This window comes from Cervus canadensis, chromosome X, assembly GCF_019320065.1.
Source record: "Cervus canadensis isolate Bull #8, Minnesota chromosome X, ASM1932006v1, whole genome shotgun sequence".
Taxonomy (NCBI): Eukaryota; Metazoa; Chordata; class Mammalia; order Artiodactyla; family Cervidae; genus Cervus; species Cervus canadensis.
This window is the reverse complement of record NC_057419.1, coordinates 77,194,612-77,210,754: the sequence shown is the minus strand read 5'-3', so window position 1 is coordinate 77,210,754 and position 16,143 is coordinate 77,194,612. Positions and strand designations below refer to the sequence as shown.

At 35.1% G+C, this 16,143-nt stretch overlaps 1 protein-coding gene across 1 annotated transcript in view; it reads right to left on the bottom strand.

Annotated features, from left to right (window-relative positions):
- The window catches only part of CHM (CHM Rab escort protein), a 221,307-nt gene that overhangs the window by 11,776 nt on the left and 193,388 nt on the right, over positions 1-16,143 (bottom strand). The window contains exon 14 of the mRNA XM_043459787.1: positions 5,636-5,734. Coding sequence (XP_043315722.1) covers positions 5,636-5,734 — 99 coding nt within the window. The remainder of the gene's footprint in view (positions 1-5,635; positions 5,735-16,143) is intronic.

Genomic DNA, 16,143 nt, shown 5'->3' with positions numbered 1-16,143 from the left:
CTCTTGATGAAAGTGAAAGAGGAGAGTGAAAAAGTTGGCTTAAAGCTCAACATTCAGAAAACTAAGATCATGGAATCTGGTCCCATCACTTCATGGGAAATAGATGGGGAAACAGTGGAAACAGTGTCAGACTTTTTTTTTGGGGGCTCCAAAATCACTGCAGATGGTGATTGCAGCCATGAAATTAAAAAGACGCTTACTGCTTGGAAGGAAAGTTATGACCAACCTAGACAGCATATTAAAAAGCAGAGACATTACTTTGCCAACAAAGGTCCAACTAGTCAAGGCTATGGTTTTTCCAGTGGTCATGTATGGATGTGAGAGTTGGACTGTCAAGAAAGCTGAGTGCCGAAAAATGGATGCTTTTGAACTGTGGTGTTGGGGAAGACTCTTGAGAGTCCCTTGGACTGCAAGGAGATCCAACCAGTCCATCCTAAAGGAGATCAGTCCTGAGTGTTTATTGGAAGGACTGATGCTGAAGCTGAAGCTCCAGTACTTTGGCCACCTCATGCGAACAGCTGACTCATTGGCAAAGACCCTGATGCTGGGAGGGATTGGGGGCAGGAGGAGAAGGGGACGACAGAGGATGAGATGGCTGGATGGCATCACCAACTCGATGGACATGCGTTTGAGTAAACTCCGGGAGTTGGTGATGGACACGGAGGCCTGGCGTGCTGTGATTCATGGGGTCGCAAAGAGTCAGACACGACTGAATGACTGAACTGAACTGAAGTGAATACAGAGTGTAGTATACAACAGATATTCAATGAGTAATTCTTTTTTTTTTTAATGAGTAATTCTTGAACTAATTTTAATTCTGTTTTCAGGTACAATCATAGTATGATATTTTTATTAAATGTTATTAATCTCAATAACTAAAGCCTATTCCTTGCTTTCAAACTGTGAAATGATGCTTCCAAACTGTGGTGCTGGAGAAGACTCTTGAGAGTTCATGGACAGCAAGGAGATCAAACCAGTCAACCTTAAAGGAAATCAACCCTGAATCCTCTTTGGAAGGACTGATGCTGAAGGTGAAGCTCTGAAGCTCCCATACTTGGCCACCTAATGTGAACAAATGACTAATTGGAATAGACCTTGATGCCATCCAAGACTGAAGGCAGAAGGAGAAGAGGGGACAGAAGATTAGATGGCTGGATGGCATCACTGAATCAATGGACATGAACTTGCGCATACTCTAGGAGATGGTAAGGGACAGGGAATCCTAGTGTGCTGCAGTCTATGGGGTTGCGAAAAGTCAGATATGACTTGGTAACAGAACAACAACATTCTTTGCTATCTTAATAATTATGTTTATGCCACTCTTCCTTGGAAATGTTATAATTACATTTTCTTTGGTTGAAAACAGAAAACATTACTGTTAATGTATTTATTGACTACAGTGTTTTCTTAGCCCATATTTGAAGAAAAACTCAAATTCTGTATAATGGTAATAATGGATATACATGACAATTATCCAAGACCATGAGGCACTATGGGAATCATAAAGAAAATTCTAAAGGTATAATTATCTAGTTAATTAAATCTTATTTGTTAATTTATAATCAGTGTAGAAAAGTTAGCTAATTGTAGTATTCAGTTAAAAAGAATGTCCCATCCCCCAATTCAGGACAAACAGGCATTTATTATACTTAACTCAAAATATCTCCACTATAAGAATACCAAATATGTTCTTTTCCTTGTTCATTCTGAATAATCCATAATTATTAATGTGATAGGACACAGAAACTCCGGATGAATTGATTCTTTAAGATGTCCGTTTTTAATGCCAAGATCTATGAGTCTAAGGTATCACCAGCTTTGTGTAAGCACACAGTAGATGGCAAAGACTACTTACTAACAAAATAAAGGAACATAAGATACTCATATTTCACAGCTAAAACCATACGGCTCTTGGTAAGTTTATTGGTGAGTTTAGTTTCATTAAATGTTACAGAAGATAATTAAACATAGCGCCTATCACTTGTGAAACCAGACTCTAGGAGCATTGAAGAAAAGTGGGCTAAGATCTGGAAGTCCCTTAATATTGCTCATTCCATTTCTAAGCATATACTAAGAGAGCTTATCTTATATTTTATGAAAGTTCCAGCTCAGAGGAGGGCTTTCACTGAATACAAGTTGGGGAAAATGAATAATCCAATCAATTTAGGAAAGAAATTTCATAGAGGTTGAAGCTTTGAAAAGAAACCAAGAAGATGAAAAGTTAACATAAGCTGAAGATAAATGATCTAGATACAAGGGACTTATTGGGCTTTGACCTTAAAAGCCTGAAAGAAACATATAATTGCTTCATCTTTCTTTGAGGCCAGCTTGAAGGCAGAGAGCTGGAAAAATAACATGCAATTGTGCAGTGCACAATTGTCAAAAAATATTAAAGCTGCCAAGGTTTGGATAGGAATACATCACTTGGCCAGAAATAGAATTGGTTTTCTGTAAAAGCTCATTTCATTCAATTAGACTGTACAAAGACTAAACAAGGAATAGGTAATTTAGAATAAAATCTTGCACAAATTAAACTGAGGCAAGTACAGAACAAAGTAGCCCAAAGAAAAATCAACAATGGCACACCAAATAAAAGCAACAAATAGTCTACAGTTGCATGTCATGTTTAGGGAGAGAGTGAACTACTTTAGCAACATAGCTAACATGAGACCAAGACAGTAGGAGACTACTACAGATACCACCTAGACTCAACACAGCAAATACAAAAAGGAATTAAGATAAGGCATTTGACTTCTCAGTCCAGCAATTCTGAATACCCTCATCACCTTTTTCAAAATGACATCTATAAGGGGAATTCCTGTTTTTAGGTAGTGCTGCTTTTTGAGATAGGAACTGAATGAGATGGAATGAGGTAACTCCACATGTTGTGCCCAATGGAGGGAAAAACAGAAAGAAGATGGTACAAGTCATGATACTACATTGCACACATTTGAAGATACTGTACTAATGAAATTCCTGCTTCAGTTTGTATGGAAAAGTATTAATTTTCTGAGTAAAATAAGTAATACTTAGGAAAATTCTACTAGTGCTTAGAAGGATATTATGGAATCTAGGGACTTCCCAGGTGGTGCTAGTGGTAAAGAATCTGCCTGCCAATGCAGGAGACGCAGAAGATATGGGTTTGATCCCTGGGTTGGGAAGAATGCCAACCCACTCCAGTATTTTTGCCTGAAAATTCCATGGACAGAGAAGCCAGGCGGGCTATAGACCATGCGGTCGGCAAAGAGTCAGACATAACTGAGCGACTGAGCATGCACGCATGCATGGATTATTGAAGAATTAATGCACCTATGAATGGTGAGCAATCACCTCATTTTCTCACTCATAGAATCAGGTTTATTAAGCATAAAACATCTGAAATGTCCTTACACTGTGAAGCAGGGAAGAATTTAGAGATCTCTGATGTTCTTAAAGGAGGCTGGGAAGTAGGGCTCTTGGAAGTATTACTACAACTGCTTCTTTAAGGCACAGCATATGATAAGAGCTCCAGCAGAAACCTTAAACATGAACAAGGAAGAAGGAGAGAGAATAGAAGGCATACCTTCACATGGACATTGAATTTTTCAGATACAAAGGAAAAGAAGTACTGTGTTTGAGAAGAGAACATTACCTTTTACAATAAATAAACTTCATTAAAGTGACTAGGCTGACTTTCACAGAAGCTTATGAAGCACAACACTACACAGAACATAGAACTTAAATAAAAAGAAAATAAATTTAAATAATGTTATTCTTCTGGCATGCATTTTAAGACACAATATTTATAAAGCTCCAAAGCATAAAGTTTCATATCATTGTCAGATAATTAAAACATTAACAATACAAGCCACCAATCTGTGAAAACAGGGGCTTTTGCTACAGAGAATAATGTGCTTTAATGTATTAAAAGTTCATATTGTTCATAAAGTTCCTTCTTCCTCATTTAGGCAGGAAAATGAATTGAGTTCTCTTCTCCAGGTGACTTTGCCTCTTTGACCTGCCATGGCCCAGTGCTCACTTTATCTGGTGATTCATTTTCAATAACTCCAACAGTATTTGTTCTGACATTTTAATTAAAATATGACCACTACCTCATCCTGATGATAAAAAGGCCTATGTGTCAGTGAAAACTAGCTTTTCAGTGCCTCAGTGCACCTGACGACCCCTCTGAGCACATAGTTCTTACTGAAGAATTTCACTCAGGTTCTGAACAATACATCATTTCAAAATGGGATCACATTAACCATTAAGATTAATGTTTAAAAATCTAAAATGGCTAGAAGATGCTAAGGAATGAACATGTAATTTCCCCATTTTGACTTTTAAAAAAGAAAATTATATGCATTTATAAAATGAAGAGCAATGACACAAGACTCAAATTTAGTGTATTATTTGAGACCACCACACAATGAATTACAAAAAAATTATGAAAAACCTCAGAAAAAAGGAATTCAGAGTTTTTATAAGCAAGGTAATTAAAGCCAAAGATAAAACTGATTTCATATTACAGTTAAGAATATTATTGTGTACCATAACTCTGCAATAAAATTTTAAACAATAATACTAATATTTATATGAGATGTTTAATTAAAGAAAGTAAATATGGAACAAATTAAATTCTAAACTAAAGTGAAATAAATTTTCAGGTTGCAGGATTTGATTCAGGCAGCTCAAAATGAAATTAATTATATTGATATTAGCTCCTCAGAATGATCAGTTTGTTTTCCTATGTAAATGCCCCTTTATGCACTATCTCTGCAAAGAAAACAAGCAAGACACACAGGAGATGAACTAAAAGGAAACACAATAAGTAGGGAGTAAATAAATTGTTGCCTGAACAAACATAGCATTCAAAGAAAATGAAGACATATGAATCAATGAGGAAACTGGCCAGAATTCAACTGGACATGCTAATCCTATAAAGAAAATCACCATCACTTCATATAAATGAGTAAGATCCATTAGGCTATGTTTTGATCAATTATACACAAGATTCACTACAATTTGCTCCATTCATATCTATAAGAACTACCCTATGATGTGGGGAGAAAAGTTACAAAATTTATGGCTGAAAAGCATTTTTCCACCATGAGTAAGTAGCAAAGTGATATACATATATTTTGAAAGCTAAATATCACATCACTAACATACAATACATTAAAAGACAATTATTGGTCAGGAAGGATTCCTGCATTTGCCAATTAAGAGTTTAATCTTTCAGTCGAACCAAGTTTTTTTTCTTAATAAATTAAGAAAACATGTTCTGATAAAGGAATATATGCTTGCTGTACAACATCTATAAAATAAAGAAAATTAAAAAATAATTACCTATAATTTCACCAAGATTGACAGATTTCCTGACAGTCTTTTTCTATGCAAGTATGTACACACATAAATGTATAATTTTGCACTTAATATATACATTGTGTGTGAGATGTATATTTTCCTTTATCCTTACAGACACTACCCCATTTTTAGGAAGAGAATATGCTTAATCATCCTAGTAAAACATGTAAGTACTGGTGCTGAATACAAAATATTTCAGTTCAGGCTACAGAAACCTTCAAGATATCTCTAAGAAGAGTAAAGTGGTCACATTACCTTTCCACCATGAATCACTGATTATGGTTCTTACCTATCTCCGTTTCGGTATATGGAGTAAACAATTTCTGCACAACTGGTTCTAAATCTTCTCTTGCTGTTTTAGAAGATGTACAAGTCAAATGAACCAAATCTGTTTAAAAAAAAATATTTTGAGTTCCTGCATATCACAAATTTCACTGTATACTAATATTCAAGGCACTAAGCTGGTGCCATGGGGGAAGAGAGTCAAGTAAGTCATGGCCCCTACCTTTAAGAAGTTTATAATCTAGTGATGGGGACATGTAAAAACCAAAGCAATAGGCTATGTGTGTTAACTGTATAGCGAAAATACTTGTTAACTAAGAGGGAGCATATTGAGACTCAAGAAGTACCAGTGGATGGTTTTGTCAAATCAGCACAGTAAAAAAGCTTAGGAAACCAAATGTTCATAGAAAGAGCTTAAGCTATCCTTAAAACAGTCCCAACGAGGGTGGATAAAGGATTGCTAAGCAAAATATTGTATAAAAAAAAAGACTAAAAGTGGACTATCTATTTACTTTAGAGAACACACTTCATATTCTTCAGACTGAAAAGACCATTTATGCAAACTTTACTGATAAGTTAAGAACAAACCATCTATTCATTATAGGGTTCTCTAAGAAAGCTTTTGGGGAACACTGTTAGCTTAGTTTAAATCATACATATACTTAAAAGTCTATAATATGGCACAAGTCAAAACAGTCTGTAATATTTTCAGGATTTCCAAATCATTTTGTTTTGCATTTACAGATTCATGAGGCCTAGACCTCAAAGAATGTTTGGGTTAGAATATCAAGTACAAAAAGGCCCTTCACAGAAGTGAAATACTGCAGCATAAGGCACTTAGAATTCCTAAAGGCCTACATATTAATACATAGGGTAAAGGAAGGACAAAAGGGTCTATGTACTGAAAGGAAGAACTAAGGGGATCCCTAAATGAGAGTAATTCTTTGGTTCTGGAAAGGGCTTAGGGCAGAAAAGAACTATGGAAGAAGAAAATACATATTAGAGAAAAGTATAAGAACTGAGACATTCCTGCTCCTAAAACCCTAGTAGAGAAGTACATGTGCTTCTTTTCTAAAAGTTTACTTTAGGCTAGTAGACTTTTTTAAACCTCAGGAAGATAGTTCAAAGTTTACAACAGAAGTGTAACATCAGAATAGAATTCTCTTTAAATATATCTAAGCATAGAGGGACTTTTAATAACCATGTGAGCTAAAATCAAATTTTGTAGTATTTTTTCCCGGTTTACCAATTAAAGTGATATTCTAAGGAAGTTCCTGTTTTATGTATGGCCAATAAAATACCCATCCTATTTAAGCAATGTTTCTATATGAATGTAATAATGATTCCCATTGGTTCTGGGATATTGACAGATATATGCTACTAATTACTTAAAAAGGTAAACAACCTTCACAACAAAATTATTCCTAATGAAATTAAAATTTTCAACTGTTATATAACTTTGGTGGGAAGTTTAAAGTCCCTAGATAAATTCTGAATTAAACAGAATATATAACTATAAAGGTAGAAATCTCTGATGTAACACTCAACAGAAATTGTCCTGTCTCTCATCTCAGTCTCACAAAATACTAACATTCACATCAAAGTTCTCAATTTTCCAGTTCTTTCCTATTCAATTAATGTGTACTAGAGGAAAAGCAGGTGAATATGAATATAAATTAAAAAGTATATTTACAAAATATCTTAATAGTAAACTACTAGTTTTGTAAATCAGGATATATAAAAGAAATACACCAAGTAACTAAATCCTTATGTTTCCTAACAATGTAAGAGAGTTTAGTTCATGTAATGATAGCAAAATTTTCTAGCAATAAAGTCAGATTAGCATCTGTACTTAACACGTTTTATTACAATTCTAGAAGACAAAATTAGACACCCATAATTTGAATGCTAATATATATACCTTGATTCTGCTTAGATGCTACATTATTATTAATAAATGATTTACAATTTTAAGGTGTGAACAACTGTTTTTTCTTCCTGCTTCTTGTTACCTGCTTTTCCTGTTATCTATATTACTTTCTTCTTTGGGTCACTTTGAATTTACTGCTTCTTTTCAAATCAGAGAGGTTGCAATTTTCTTTTTTTAATTCAAATTACTTTCAAAATTGGCTTATTAATCTTCATACATCTCATAAGTCTTTAGTGAGGGCAAGTTTTAGAGTCAGTTTTCCTCTTCTTTGTTAAATATAACTTTCACTTTTCTAATGGGTGTTTAACAAATATTTGTGGGTAAAGACAATTTGCTTCCCTGCCATCAGTAGACATTTGCTTCCCTACCATGAGTAGACATTAAGTATTCACAGTCTTAAGAAGACATATGTGTGCATACAAATATATGTATGCATATACATGCATAGGAAAACTTTACTAGCTTCTTGTACAAAATGTGAAAAATTATTTGACCAATCAGGATAGAAGTAAGGAGAGTATTAGTGGATAATCCTTAAATTATTTAAATCTGCCTGAGAAATGCTCACAGACGCTTTAAGATACTTACATGAAATTCTCAAAAGAATTGAAAAGATTATCAGAATTTACTGTACAGCAAACTTTCATATGTCAGACACTACCCTAAGCATGTCTGATGTATTATTTCATTTTACCCATGCAACAGTCAATCACTATTTTCATTTTACAGGTAAGAGTTAACAGTGGAGTTAAGCAGATCTCCCAAAGTCTGCAATTAGTAAAAGGAAGAGCTGAGGCTCAGAGCTGAAATTCAAGTCCACATGGTCTGCCCACTCTCAGTCACTAAATGATGTTGAGTAATTGTAATAATATCTTGTAGAAGATGCTGCAAGTAACTTAAGGCAGCAATCTTTAAACTGGTATGTGTATAAAGATACAAGAGGACTTTTCACAAGGTAAAATAACTCCTGTGGTGCTGGAGAAGACTCGAGAGTCCCTTGGGCTGCAAGGAGATCAAACTAGTCAATCCTAAAATCAACCCTTAATATTCATTGGAAGGACTGATGCTGAAGCTCCAATACTTTGACTACCTGATACAAAGAGCTGACTCATTGGAAAAGACCCTGATGCTGGGAAAGACTGAAGACAGGAGAAGGGGATGACAGAGGACGAGATGGTTGGATGGCATCACCGACTCAACGGACATGAGTTTGAAACTCCAGGAGATGGTGAAGGACAGGTAAGCCTGGTGTGCTGTAGTCTATGGGGTCGCAAAGAGTTGGACACAACTGAGTAACTGAACAACAACAACAAAAATAACTCAAAGAAAGTCATTGTCTAAATGCTCAACTTCCTCTCCTTCCACTTTATTAAGCAATGTATTTCAAGAAATTTAATTTGTGTTTAATCATTTATCAAAACTGTAATGTATTTATGAGAGTTTGATTAATTTTACACAAATAATAATTGGAATTACTGAATCCAGAAGACAGTTTTTTTTAATACTGAGAAGCTTACTGTCTTAAGAAATTTTTAAAAAATCTATTTCCATTAATTATTTGAAATGGGTGATAGTGGCAATCAAATATTTCTGATACTTAAATCCCATTGAATATATTTAAAGGGGTGATGTTACTGTTTTATTATGCCACATCAACATTTGTACTGTTAGAAACTACATTCTTGGTAATTATTTGAATCTTATGATGAAAAATTATATAGGCCAACTTCTAAGTGTTTGAGGGGTACATGAGCAAAAAGGCTTTAAGACCTTAAGGGGTTAGAATAATCACAAAACCATACCCAGAACATGTCATATTTCTATTAAAATTTGGATCTCTATGTAAAATGCTCCTTCCTATTCTGTGACCAATTCTAATTCTTTTCTATCAAACTAACTTGCTGAATAAATGCTAAAAATGATCACAAATTAGATCAGTGGGCCAACTGTTTTCCTAAAAGTATTACATTCATTAGTACCAGTTAATAAATATAACAAGATTCTGGAAGATGCAATAGGACTGGAAATGTTGCCCACTGGTATCATGTGAGATTATAATTGACTTGAAAATTGGTTTAAATCCTGAATCTACCTTTTATAAACTAAGTTCCTTTTTACTTTCATTGGCCAAGTAGCTTAGTGGTGAAGAATCCACCTGCCATTGCAGGAGACACAAGAGACTTGGGTTTGATCCCTGGGCCGGGAAGATCCCTTGGAGAAGGCAACAGCAATCCACTCTAGTATTCTTGCCTGGAAAATCCCATGGACAGAGGAGCCTGGTCAGCTACAGTCCATGGGGTCGCAAAAGAGTAGGACATGACTGAACACAGCTCAGCATAGGAATAAAGGCTTAATGGTATAAAAGATGACAAAATGTGTTCTCTGTCACAAATTCCTCTCTTGGCAATATATTTACCTTTGTATTGGAATTAAAGAAACTGCAAAATATCCTAATAAAATTTATGAAATTTTTCACAGCAAAGAAAATCACAAGCAAATTGAAAAGACAACCTATGGAATGGGAGAATATTTGAAATGATGTGACCAATAAGGGCTTAATTTCCAAAACATATGAAAAGCTCAAACAGCTCAATATCAAAAACAAACAAACAAACAAACAATAAAAAATGGGCAGACCTAAATAAACATTTCTCCAGAAGACATACAAATGGTCAACAGGCACATGAAAAAATTCTCAACATCACTACTTACGGAAATTGAGGATCACCTTGATATATAAGCCAAAGGTTAATAACCATAAAAGGGAAAATCAACAGTAACACAATAGTGGATGACTTTTTAATGACCCATTTACACCAATGGACAGATCACCCAGACAGAAAATCAATAATGAAACACTGGCTTTAAATGATGCATTAGATCAGATGGAATTAATTGATATTTTTACGTCATTTCATACACAAGCAGCAGAGTACACTTTTCAAGTGCACATAGAACTTCTCTAGAATGTATCACACACTAGGCCACGAATCAAGCTGCAGTAATTTAAGAAAATTAAGATTGTATCAGGAATCTTTTCTGACCACAACATTGAGATTAGAAACAAATTACAGGGAAAGATAAACTGTAAAAAACACATACATGTGGAGACTAAACAACCAATGGATCACTGAAAATCAAAGAGGAAATAAAAAATACTTAGAGACAAATGACAATGAAAACACAATAACCCAAAACCTATGGGATGCAGCAAAAGCAGTTCTAAGAGTAAAGTTTACAGCAATACAACCTCAAGAAACAAACAAAAAAACCTCAAAACAACCTAACCTTATACCTAAAGCAACCAGAAAAATCCAAAATTAGTAGAAGGAAAGAAATCATAATGACCAGAGCAGAAATAAAAGAAATAGAGACAATGACAGTAATAGAAAAGATCAATGAAAAGTAAAAGCTGGTTCTTTGAAAATATTAAAAAAAAAAAATTGATGAACCTCTAGCCAGACTCCTCAAGAAAAAAGTGAAAGGGATAAAATCCATAAAACTAGAAATAAAAACGGAGAAGTTACAAAAGACACCACAGAAATACAAAGGATCACAAGAGACTACTACAAGCAACTTTATGTCAATAAAATGGATAACCTAGAAAAAACTGACAAATTCTTAGAAAGGTACAATCTTCCAAGTCTGAACCAAGAAGAAACAGAAAATATGAACAGACTAACAATAAGTACTGAAATTGAAACTGTGATTTAAAAACTTCCAACAAACTAAAGTTCAGGACTAGATGGCTTCACAGGTGATTTCTATGAGATATTTAGAGAAAATTTAACATCTATCCTTCTAAAACTCTTCCAAAAATTTTCTGAAGAAGGAAAACTCCTAAGCTCGTTTTACAAGGCCACCATCACGCTGGCAACAAAATCAGACAAAGATATCAGAAACAAAGAAAATTACAGGCCAATATCACTGATAAACACAGACATAAAATTCTCAAAAAAATACTAGCAGATCAAATCCAACAACATATTAAAAGGATCACACACCATGATCAAGTGGGCTTTATCCCAGGGATGAAGGGATTCTTCAATATATGCAAATCAATGTGATATACCACATTAACAAACTGAAGAATAAAAATCATATGATCATCTCAATAGATGCAGAAAAAGCTTCTGACAAAATTCAATACTCATTTATGACAAACTCTCCACAAAGTTGGCATAGAGGGAAACTGCCTCAACATAATAAGGATGATATATGACAGACCTTAAAGAAGAAAATGGCAACCCACTCCAGTATTCTTGCCTGGAGAATCCCAGGGACAGAGGAGCCTGGTGGGCTGCTGTCTATGGGGTCACACAGAGTTGGACACGACTGAAGCAACTTAGCAGCAGCAGCAGCATGACAAACCTACAGGTAACATCATACTCAATGGTGAAAAAATGAAAGCATTTCCTCTAAGATCAGGAACAAGACAAGGAAGTCAACACTCATCAATTTATTCAATGTATTTTTGGAAGTCCTAGCCATAGCAAACAGAGAAGAAAAAGAAATAAAAGGAATTCAAACACAAAAAGAAGTAAAATTGTCACTATTTTCATATGACATAATACTATACATAGAAGACCCTAAAGATGCTACCAGAAAATTATGAGAGCTCCTCAACAAATTTGGTAAAGTGGCAGGATACAAAATGAATACACAGAAATCTCCTGCATTCTTATACACTAACAATGAATGATCAGAAAGAGAAATTAAGAAAACAATCCCATTAATCACTGCATCAAAAATAATAAAATATCTAGGAATAAACCTACCTAAAGAGACAAAAGAACTGCATTCCAAAAACTATAAGAACCTGATGAATGAAATAAAAAAATGACACAAACAGATGGAGAAATATACTATGTCCTGGACTGGAGAATTAATATTGTGAAAATGACTATACCACCACAAGCAATCTACAGTTTCAATGCAATTCCTATCAAACTACCACTGACATTTTTCGCATGTCTAGAACAAAAAAAATTGAATTTTGTAAGGAAACACAAATGACTCTGAATAGCTAATGCAATCTTGAGAAAGAAAAATGAGGTGGGAGGAATCTGGCTCCCTGACTTCAGTCTATACTGCAAAGCTACAGTCAACAAAACAGCATGGCACTGTCACAAAAACAGAAATATAGATCGATGGAACAGCATAGAAAGCACTGGGAAGACCCAGAGGGATCGGGTGGAGAGGGAGGTGGGAGAGGGGATCAGGATGGGGAATACATGTAAATCCATGGCTGATTCATGTCAATGTATGGCAGAAACCACTATAATACTGTAAAGTAATTAGCCTCCAACTAATAAAAATAAATGGAAAAAAAATAATATTGAATAGCTTAAAAAAAAAAAAAAGAAAGCCCAGAGATAAACTCATGCACCTATGGTCAACGAATCCATGACAAAGAAAACAAGAATATACAATGGAGAAAAGACAGTCTTTTTAATAAGTGGTGCTGGAAAAACTAAATAGCTACATGAAACAGGGACATTCTCTAACATTATACACAAAAACAAACTCAAAATGGGTTAAAGACCTAAATGTAATGATACATAATACTACACAACTCTTAAAGGAAAACATAGGCACTCTCTGACATAAATTGCAGATCTTTTTTGATTCACCTTTCAGAGTAATGAACATAACACAAAAGCAAACAAATGGGACCTAATTAAACTTAAAAGATTTTGCACAGCAAAGGAAACCAGAAACAAGACAAAAAGACAACCCTCAGAATGGGAGAAAATATTTCCAAATAAAGCAACCGACGATTTTGGATTAACCTCCAAAGCAACTGACAATTTTGGATTAACCTCCAAAATATACAAACAACTCATGCAGCTAAATAACAAAAGAAACAAACAAAACACCCAATCAAAAATGGATGGAATATATAAACAGACATTTCTCCAAAGAAGGTATACTGACGGCCAAACTGTACATGAAAAGATGCTCAATGTCACTAATTATGACAGAAGTGCAACTCAAAACTACAATGAGATACTACCTCACACTGGTCAGAATGGCTATCGTCAAAAAAATCTACAAATAGCAAATTTTGGAGAGAATTCTACAGTGTTGGTGGGAATGTACATTGGTATAGCCACTATGGAGAACAGTATGGAGGATCGTTAAAAAGCTAATACAGAGCTACCAAATGATCTAGGAATCCCACTCCTGGGCATGTACTTGGAGAAAACAGTAATTCAAAAAGATGCATGCATCACAATGTATACACTACAGCACTATTTACAATAGCCAGGACATGGAAGCAACCTAAATTTTAATCAGCAGATGAATGGATAAAGAGGTTGTGGTATATATACACAATGGAATATTACTTGGCCACGAAAAAGAATGAAACCATGCCATTTGCAACAACATGGATGTTCTTGGGAGATGATCATTCTAAGTGAAGTATGTCAAATAAACATATATACCATATGATATCACTTTATAGAGGAATCTAAATAATGACAAAAAACAACTCATTTACAAAACAGAAACAGACTCAAAAACATGGAAAACAAACTTAAACAAACCAAAGGGGAATGGTGGGGGAGGGATGAATTAGGAGCTTAGAATTAACAGATACACACTATGAATTATAAGACAGATAAATGACAAGGTCTTCCTGTATAGCATAGTTAACTATATTTAATAGTTTGCAATAACCTATAATGGAAAAGAATCTGAGAAAGAAGGTGTATATATGTGTTTGTATGTATATATATATGTGTGTGTGTATACACACATCTAAAACTAAATCATTTTGTTGTACCCCAGTAAAGAACACATTATAAACCAACTATCCTTTAATCAAAAAAAGAAGCTGCAAAATAAGCTTTAATTCATTTAGTTCATAAGGGTAATAACTGAAAAATTTAGCGAATCAAGTGCCAGTCACAACCAGCACTACTGAAACAAGAGCATCTGAAACTGAAGTCAGATGTTACTCAACACAAAAGTAGAAATAACAACACACTTTTGGTACTTTAAAATTGGGTTTGGAATACCCATTTCTCACATAAGATACTGCCTTCTTACAAGTTGTTGTTTTGAAACACACGAGAAGTGGGATTTCTACTCAGAATTTGCACATCAATAAAAATGTATGCACTTAAAAGTGACAAGTGTAATGTACAGTAGCAGGGTGACACAGTAGAGGATGGTTATGCAGGTCTGGTATTACTTCTGCCCTTTGTATCATGGCATCCAGTCCCATCACTTCATGGCAAATAGATGAGGAAACAGTGGAAACAGTGACAGACTTTATTTTCCTGGGCTCCAAAGTCACTGCAGATGGTAACTGTAGCCATAAAATTAAAAGACACTTGCTCCCTGGAAGAAAAGCTATGACCAATCTAGACAGCATATTAAAAAGCAGAGACATTACTTTGCTAACAAAGGCCTGTCTAGTTAAAGCTACGGTTTTTCCAGTAGTCATGCACGGATGTGACAGTTGGGACTATAAAGAAAGTGGAGTGCCGAAGAATCGATGCTTTTGAACTGTGGTGTTGGAGAAGACTCTTGAGAGTCCCTTGGACTGCAAGGAGATCTAACCAGTTCATCCTAAAGGAAAGGTCCTGAATATTCATTGGAAGAACTGATGCTGAAGCTGAAACTCCAATACTTTGGCCACCTGATGCGAAGAACTGACTTATTGGAAGAAACCCTGATGCTGGGAAAGACTGAAGGCAGGAGAAGGGGACGACAGAGGATGAGATGGTTGGATGGCATCACCAACTTGAAGGACATGAATTTGAGCAAGCTCTGGGAGTCAGTGATGGACAGGGAAGTCTGGTGTGCTACAGTCCATGGGGTCACAAAGAGTCAGACATGGCTGAGCGACTTAACTGACTGACGAGACCATGACCACAGAAAGAAAAAGACAGTATCACCATGATATTAGACTCCAGAGAAAACTGATTAAAGTGAAATTTTTTATTTCTTGGGAACTGCAGAATCAGTTCTTTATTGCATATGTAATTAAAAATAGTTAGCTTGTTTATTTTTTTTGTTTTTATTTATTTTTATTAATTTTTTATTAAAAAAAATTTTTTTTATTAGTTGGAGGTTAATTACTTCACAACATTTCAGTGGGTTTTGTCATACATTGATATGAATCAGCCATAGAGTTACACGTATTCCCCATCCCGATCCCCCCTCCCACCTCCCTCTCCACCCGATTCCTCTGGGTCTTCCCAGTGCACCATGCCCGAGCACTTGTCTTATGCTGTAATGTTCTTTATCTTTCTGGCTTACTTCACTCTGTATAATGGGCTCCAGTTTCATCCATCTCATTAGAACTGATTCAAATGAATTCTTTTTAACGGCTGAGTAATATTCCATGGTGTATATGTACCACAGCTTCCTTATCCATTCATCTGCTGATGGGCATCTAGGTTGCTTCCATGTCCTGGCTATTATAAACAGTGCTGCGATGAACATTGGGGTGCACGTGTCTCTTTCAGATCTGGTTTCCTCAGTGTGTATGCCCAGAAGTGGGATTGCTGGGTCATATGGCAGTTCTATTTCCAGTTTTTTAAGAAATCTCCACACTGTTCTCCATAGTG